At 39.9% G+C, this 8977-nt stretch overlaps 1 protein-coding gene and 1 pseudogene across 2 annotated transcripts; one reads left to right on the top strand and one right to left on the bottom strand.

Annotated features, from left to right (window-relative positions):
• Positions 1–352: 352 nt before the first annotated feature.
• On the top strand, positions 353–1408 carry LOC306640971 (olfactory receptor 5P1; the record flags this gene model as incomplete). Its single annotated transcript, XM_079105740.1, has 1 exon — positions 353–1408. Exon 1 carries the CDS (start codon positions 413–415, stop codon positions 1406–1408), a length of 996 nt encoding a protein of 331 aa, XP_078961866.1. The 5' UTR covers positions 353–412.
• A 4837-nt stretch (positions 1409–6245) lies between these two features.
• LOC306638525 (ADP-ribosylation factor-like protein 2-binding protein) lies at positions 6246–6685 on the bottom strand (annotated as a pseudogene). The gene has a single exon. The product of its transcript is annotated as an ADP-ribosylation factor-like protein 2-binding protein (transcript).
• Positions 6686–8977: the final 2292 nt, after the last annotated feature.

Here is an 8977-nt window from a genome sequence, read left to right on the forward strand (position 1 = left end):
AGACTTAGGAAGACTCCCAAGTGGCAGACATCAGAGTTTGGTGGATGGTGATGTCCTTCCCCAGATATAAAATACATAGTTTAATGAGCTACTGGGAGTCTCATCATTCTCAATGATATTGGAAGTCCCATTCTCCAGGGCTCATTACAACTATGGATCTGGACATTGGGAGAGAGATCTGCCAGGGAGTAGAGGTTTGAAAGACACTTTTATATAAACATTACATGAAGAAAAGAATTTACCTCAGATTGTACAGACTGAAGCTCACAGGTCCTTTTTTGCAAAGGGAAAACAATAACAACAACAACAACAACAATAACAAAACCCAATCCTTTGGAGCACTGATATTTACAAGTTGGACAGAGGGAGAGGCCACTATGAATGGGTCTGTGGAAAAATCAAAGAAACAAGAATGTGTGGAATGAAAACACTAACAAACATCCTCATTTCCTTAACAGGAACAAGTCACACAGAGATGGAGGCTGGAAACCACACCACTGTGACAGAGTTCATCATCGTGGGGTTGACAGGGGATCCTACACTTTGCGCCATCTTCTTTGTGATATTCCTAGGAATATATGTTGTCACTTTAGTGGGCAACACCAGCATCATCGCTCTAATAAGAAGCTGTTCTCAGCTTCACACCCCCATGTACCTCTTCCTCAGCCACCTGGCTTTGGTGGACATTGGGTATTCCACATCAGTCACACCTATAATGCTTATAGGATTCCTAGGACATGGAACAGTCCTCCCTGTGGCTGGCTGTGAAGCCCAGCTTTGTTCTGTGGTGACGTGTGGGACCGCTGAGTGCTTCCTGCTGGCTGCCATGGCCTATGATCGCTATGTGGCCATCTGCTCTCCTCTGCTGTACTCCACCCACATGTCCCCCAGAGTCTGCATCCTCCTAGTGGGGACTTCCTACCTGGGTGGCTGTGTGAATGCTTGGACATTTACTAGTTGTCTACTGAGTCTGTCTTTCTGTGGACCAAATCGAATAGATCACTTTTTCTGTGACTTCTCCCCTTTGTTGAAACTAGCCTGCTCAGATGTCTCCTTAATTGAAATCATCCCTTCCATCTCCTCCGGCTCCATCATTGTGGTCACAGTGTGTGTCATCGCCGTCTCCTACGTCTCCATCCTCACCACAGTGCTGAGGATGCGCTCCCCTGAGGGGCGCCACAAGGCCTTCTCCACCTGCACCTCCCACCTCACTGCCGTCACTCTCTACTATGGAACCATCACCTTCATCTATGTGATGCCCAAGTCCAGCTTCTCCACCAGCCAGAATCGAGTGGTGTCTGTGTTCTACACGGTGGTGATCCCCATGCTGAACCCCCTCATCTACAGCCTGAGGAACAGAGATGTGAAGGAGGCCCTGAGGAAGGCAACTACCAGAATATATTCTTAGGGTCCATTCTTTGAATTTAAGACAGCTAGTGAACTGTCTAGTGTTCATTTACCCACTTAGTATCTAGCACATGCTAATTAACTGTTTAAATTAAAATCATACTTCTTTGTTCTAATTCTCAATTTTAAACACTTTTAAACCAATTGGGAAGCACCTTGAGATCAGTTATAATGATAGTACTAGCTATCACTATTATTGAGCTCCTTCAGACACTAAGCCCTTTTCCTTTATTTAATTTATGTAGCAAACAATAACTTATACTTGTTATGGACCAGGTCTCATTCCAAGCATATTACATCCATTTACTCATCTCTTCCTTTAACAGCCCTGAGAAGTGTTCCTATTACTTCTAATTTGGAACAAAGAGTGAATAAGTAATGATACAGCTAACATGTGGATCCAGTATGTGAATCTAGAAATTCTGGTTAAAAAACCTCTTGCTTTTCCATTTAATTTTCACAGAAGTACTGTGATGCAGGTAATTACAAACCCTCCTCAATTTGCAAAGAGAAAACACACTTAGAGTGTGCATTAGTTTGTGCAGGGAGATGTGTGTCCAGTGCTCTGTTTCCAGGCCCTGTGCAGTCTGTGCCATACTGCATGGCTACGAAGACTTCAGTGCTGCTACTAAGCTAGAGCATTTGGATTGAGTGATCAAGTCTAATCTAGTACCTTATGTCAGCCATTTAAACAAAGTCTACCCCTAAAAAGGCCCATGTGGTAGAGACTTAGGAACAAGAGTGAGAACAGAAAACTGGACTGATAACAATCTTTAGGGAATCATGTCTTGAACAACCTATGATTTCACTGGCAGTCTATCCCTGTTAAAGGGGCTGGGGTTGTAGCTCAGGGGCAAGAGCACTTGCCTAGCACGTGTGAGGCACTGAATTCAATCCTTGACATCACATAAAAATAAACAAATAAAATAAAGCCATTGTGTTAAAAAATACATGTTAAAAACAAATAACTTATTCCCATAATGTAATCTTATTTGTAGAAATTTAATATGATGTCTTTTAATTATAAGCATTGCAATAAATATGTTAACAATAATCATCATTGCATAGGTCTGAATCTACATAGAAATCTGTGAAAAAAAAACCTAGAAATATTGTCTACAGATTCAAATGACAGTAAAGGAATTTGGGGAAGAATGATCTACTCTTCTTCACATTATTGCCATAATAATTGAAAAGGTAAAGAGACATTTGCTGAGCTCAGGACTTCCAACTCAAACCAAATACTGAGACAACTATTTATGACATCTGTAAACAAGACTTAGAATTTTAAATTTTCCTTTACCTTGGTGTAATGGGTTAGAAGAAGTGAGAGTTGGGAGATATAAGAAAACAAAATTTTACAAAGTGAAAAATATTAATAATACACTATGAAGTGAAACAGAAAACATTTATAATACTATTGCATTATTTAGGTAGAAAATGCCAAACAATATCTGAAAGGTAGTAAGGATAAATTAAAAGTCCTGAAATGATTTAATAATGGTGTTTTAGGAACATTGTGTTTTGAATTTATCTTATTTTATACTTGAATTTAAAATAAGAAAACATTAAATAATATATGAAAATGACACACCCTGGCTCTCAAAACAATGTAGCTGTGCAAAGAGGTAAAACATAGATGTTAGTTTCCACTTTGGGTACTTAAAGGATATATTCCACTTACCATGTAGGAACAGCAGAACTTTAGTCACATAGAAAATCCCTGTGAACTTGGCAAGGCCTCTTTTCCCCCAAGTCAAGCATCTTGCATATCAGAGGGATGCAAAATCCAAGAGAATGTTTTTCTAGTGTTGCTGGAAAGAGTTCGGGCCAATGTGATGGTTTACTGAGCACATATTAAGTGCCTGGCATTGTATTGATACAAAAACAAATAAACCAGTCTCTGACCTCTAAACACTTACTATATCACATAAAAACTATGTGTACCCTTGTCTAGAAGTAATATGGCACCCAAAATTACAATATAGTAAGTACAAGAAAGTACAGTAGGCCAAAGGAGGGCCACTTTTTCCAACCACGATAGTGAAATAACTTTCTGGAGAATAAAACACTAATACAGTCTTGCAATATGACTGGATAAAGCAAGGTAATGGTGATGGAAGGATGTTTCAGGTATAAGGTAGCATTAGAAATGGTACATAAGAATGAAAAAGTAGCATATGGGGAGAGTCACATTTATGAAGCACTAAGACTGAAGTGGGGAGAAGTGGTGACGGACAGTGTCAATTGGAAACAGTTCATGAAAAGCCACAAGTTCCATGTGAAGGTGTACTTTACCCAGAAAAGAACTATTGAAAGCCTTTATGCAAGGAAGTAAAATGGTTAGATGTATTTAGATCACTTTAACAAAGTGAAACTTTACCTTTAATAGTGACTAGTTAGGAGGCAATTATAATACTCCAAAAGACAGAGGATAAAGATTTGAGCCAGGGTGATAGAAGAATAGAAAATAAGAAGGCAAAGAGTTTGAAAAAAAGTAGGAGAGAGAATCGGCAGTTTGATTAATGGATGGGGAGCATTTAGAGACCAGGAATGTTCCAGGATGCCTCCCATAGTCTAGCTTTGGTGAATAGATGCTGTTTGTAACACCAGTCTCCTAACTAAAGTCCCCAGGCAGAATAGTGAAGAAATAGACTGCATTATAGTATCAGTAAAATCTGTTATTACTCACACCCTGGCCTTTGTCATAACAGGAGCAGATGATTCAGTCCCAATCAAAGTGGAAAATTGACAAAGATAAGCCATCTTCAATCTCTTCTTTTTTTGAAAAAAAAAAAGTTTATTAGTGCATTATAGTTATATGTGATATTAGGATTCATTTTGATGTAATTTACAAATATAGCATAAATTTGCTCCAATTTAGTCCCCAGTTATTCTCCTTTTCCTCTCCCCTCCCTGCTGCTGTTCCTTTTCCTCTATTCCACCAGTCTATTTATTTATAGTTTTTAAAATTAGTGCATTATAGATATACATAAAGGTAAAATTCATGGTGGTATATTTACACATGTATGTAGTATAGTTTGATCAGTTTCATTACACTGCCAAATTTCACACCCCCCAACCCTTCCTCTCAATCCCCTTCCTCCACTCCAGTGATCCCTCTTCTATGTCCATGGATTACCCACCTCCTCATTTTTTCTCCTTATTTTAGTCTAGCTTCTGCATATGAGAGAAAACGTTCAACCATTGACTTTCTGCCTCTGGCTTATTTCACCCTGCATGATGTTCTCCAATTCCATCCATTTACCAGCAAATGCCATAATTTTGTTCCTCTTTATGGCTGAGTAAAAATCCATAATGTATATATGACCATAATTTCTTAATTCATTGAACTTTTGACAGACACCTGGGTTGATTTCATAATTTATCTATTGGGAATTGTGCTCCTATAAACATGAAGGTGTCTGTATCACTATAGCATACTAATTTTAGTTCTTTCAGAAAAATACCAAGGAGTGGAATAGCTGGGTCATAGGGTGGTTCCATCCTTAGGTTTTTTTTTTTTTTTTCTTGCAAAACACCTCAAATTTTACTCATGGTACAAAAAGTAATAAATGACACATTAGCACAGAAAAACACATAGCTTATAGCTCATCCTTTAAAACCAGAACAGATAAGTGAAAAGTTAGCACAGATTCTTATTTTTACTATAAAAAATAAAATCAAAAGTACACATTGGGAATTGAACTGTTTTCTTCTTTCCAGGGATGTGACATACATGTTTTCTGGTCAGTACTAAACCAAACATTGTACTAAACCAAAGGGGACAGATGACCAGTAAAGCTGTCCACTGCCTCCTACTCATGCTGAGGTAGACCAGTGGACACCATCTTGGCAGGAGAGATTCTGACAGGAAGAAGAAATTGCAGGTCCTTACCTACCCCAATAAAAAACCCAACCAACTAGCTTACACAGAAAGGGATTTAAGCAAACGTGCACAAACACACCTGATGTGCTGTGACAGCAGGGTAGCTCCAGCCCGTTTCCAGCACACAGCAGACATTCATCGGTGCTGGCAAAACTGGTGCACCCGTGTGAAAAGCATTTTTACCTTCACAGCACTAATGACTAAAAAGCACATAGCATATAATACTTTGATCTTTAGGTGGATAAGCATGGAAGTTCCAAGATCATATCCATTAAATTTGCCTGAGTATTCATCTATAAAAAATATTTTTTTCAAAAATAATGCTCGAAAGAGACTTCTAGAAACATGATGTAGTGGGACTACATCAGAACCTGCAGAAGACATGGTGTTACAAGGATTGCGTATGTTAGGACTGGGAGTTGACTTTCACAGGTAGCTTTTAGGGTGAAGGACATCTCTCTTGGTTGATCCCCACAGCCAGCACAAGCTGTGATCAGAGGAGATACAGAATCTTAGGACCGGCAGCTGACTCCAGTAACTCTAGATAATTACTCCCACACAAAAAAACCCTTCGAGGGCCAAGGACTGAAACTGACCCATGTTAAAAAGAACAGCAAGTGTACAAAGGACTCATGCAAAGCCTGCTGGGAAGAAGAGGGTTCATGGTGGTAGTTAAACATGTACTGGGGAAGGGCCTCCAGATAGAATGGCTGACTTGGGCTTGATCAGAGGGGCCTGACTCAAGTACCTGAGAGATGACTAGCTGGGGAGGCGAAGAACACTAATACAAGATGGTGTATCAGGAGAAGAGGGTCCAAATGTCTAGTCGTGTTGTTTCTGACCTATCAATACTGAACACACACCACGGGCTGCAGAACAGAGTCTTTCCGAGATGGGCTCCTCTGTGGTCATTAGCCGAAGTCTCTCTGAGTCTGTTAGACTGTGACGTCTAGACCGATCCGTTCACTGCCTGGAGGGGGACCCGGTGCGGCAGATTATTCTGGGAAGCTGGCCTAGAAGGTGATTGCACAATGACGTCACCACTAAGCCACGGCTTAAGTCTAGTCCCCGGCCTTCCGTTTCTGCTCCATAGTCCAGAAACATTCTTTAAAAGCCAGAAAATCTGTAAGTGTGAGCAGCATATCGAATACGTCACCAGCCACTTCATCTTCATGGCGCTGTAGTGTAGCTGTGAAAGTCGCCAGGTTAAATCCAGGCATCCGCCCCAGCAGCTGCTCTTCAACGTGTTTTTCCACCAGAGAAATATATTCATTAAAAATGGGCGCACAGATGAGTTTATTCTCTTCTGCCTTCACACTCCTGGTAATACTTGTCTATGAAATTTCTCTGTAATAACTGGAACTCATCATCCATGATAATGTCCTCTTAATATCCAACCACAGCCTCAAATCCTGCATCGGATGCAGAGGAGAAGGACCGCGCCGCATCCACGTCCGCGGGCGAGCCGGCCCTTTGGCCTCCCCACAGCCACATCGAGGGGACCGCAGCCCGCCAGTCCGGAGGAGCCTCGCCGCCCGGGCCGCAGGCTGCTGACGGCCGGGCGGGCTCAGCGCCTAAGCGCGAGGCTGGGCCTCAAGCTCCTGGCTGTGGCCGCGCACCAGCTGGGACTCCTCGCCCAGCGAGGCCGCCCAACCAGGCTGCTCCGCGCGGCAGCCGCCCACCATCCCTAGTTTATTTGAGGAGTCTTCATACTGCTTTCCAGAGTGATAGTAGTGAGCCGTCCCAGCAACAACGTACAAATGTACCTTTTCCACCCACAACCTTGCCAGCATTTATTATTGTTTGTGTTCTTTGTTGCCATTCTAACTGGAGTAAGATGAAATCTTAATGTAGTTTTGATTTGCTTTCCCTGATTGCTAGGGATATTGAACATTTTTTCATATACCCGTTGGCCATTTGTGTTTCTTCTTTTGAGAAGTTCCTGTTTAGTTCTTTTGCCCATTGATTTATTGATTTTTTTTTTTTTTTTAGTATTGTTTTTTGAGTTCTTTATGTTTTCTGGATATTTAACCCCTGTTGGAGGAGTACCTGACAAAGATTTTTCTCCCTTTCTGTAGGCTCTTTGTTCATACTCTTTAATTATTTACTTTGGTGTGCAGAAGCTTTTTAATTTGATCCTTACCCTTTATCTTTTGATAAACATCTCCAATGGTGGGATAAAAATTTAAAGTGCATTCTGATTCCATAAGATCTTAGAATTTGAGTTACTAGAACTCTACATTCCTGCACAGATTAGTCTCCCCATGGACACTTTGGGCCCATATCTTGGAGGTCAGAGTGTTCAAGGGTCTCCTGAATTTTACATTAGTTATTAGCTGAGTTTTGATGATTTAGAATTAATGCAAGTCAACAAACTGTGACAAACACTGATTTCCAGATCTGTTAAGATTTATATCTCTATCTTGGCACATTCATGAATTATTTAGGAAGACGTAGAGAAAAGCCCTCAAAGACTGATGATGTTCTGCTTTTGTGATCTCAGTTTCTATGATGAATATTTGACCAAGACCTCAAAGTATTTTTGTAATAGGTAAATATGAAATAATCATTTATTCATTGATTCCCTTCAAAATTCTAGAGATAAGCAATTCTAGAAACTGAGTAAACACAGAAGATATGTTAATGAATGAAGAATTCTCATACAATTTAGATTTCAGTGGTTAAAAAACACGAGAGTAAATCAACATCACAAATAGAAAACATGGTATGTGCTGTGGAAGAAACAAAGCAATGGGATTGCTATGACTGATGAAGAGTAACTGGTGATATGGATGGTGTTGACTTAGAATTACCGGAAAATACACAAGGAGTGGGTGACATTTGAGTAGAAAATTGAGAAGATGTGGAGAGTTGGAAAAATGCTGCCAGACAGAAAATAATAAACACAAAAATTCTCATAATCTCAGGAAGTAAACAGGAGGCCATGATATACCATGGGGAAACTTGTGGGCCAGAGAAAAGTGTTTGCATTTTATTCTAAAAGAAATAGAAAGCCATTGCCTTTGGAAATAGGTACAATCTAATATGATTCATGTTTTTAAAGATTATCACTGTTATTGTATGGAAAATTTATCCTTAAAGGGAAAATGGAGTAGGAGACTCCTGAGAAGGCTGATAATCAAAACATAAGTTGATGGTATATTGGGATAGGATGACTGCTATATAGAGTGAGAGAAACTGACCCACTCAGTAAACAGGTGATGTAAAGGACAAAGTGGACTTGCCAGTAGAATGGTGTGGGAGGTTAAAATAAGAGAATGAGTTATGGGCAATTCAGAAATTCTAGTGAAAATTATTCAGTTAATTTAAAAGGAATGGTGTTGTTAGCTAAAAAAAAGGAGATATTATTTTGTCTATTTTAAAAAATCATCCAAATCTTAGTGGCTTCAAAATCTATTTTATTATATTTTTTGTTTTGAAAGTCAGAAAATCAAATTGGGTTTGGCTTGGCAATCTTACTTCACAAGACATCAATGGAAGTCACTTGATGATACTTAGGTGGCATCCGAATGTCCAGAGTTCAAGGTGGCTTGATTCAACTGCTCAGCACTTTGGGAGGGATTGCTCAAAAGCATCTCCTTCTTCATTTCTTAGAATCTTTCCATATGTCTCATCCAGAGTAGTTGTATTTCTCACATGGGGGCTCAAGATTCCAACTAT

The sequence above is a fragment of the Sciurus vulgaris genome (assembly GCF_902686455.1).
Source record: "Sciurus vulgaris genome assembly, chromosome: 11".
In the NCBI taxonomy this organism is placed as follows: Eukaryota; Metazoa; Chordata; class Mammalia; order Rodentia; family Sciuridae; genus Sciurus; species Sciurus vulgaris.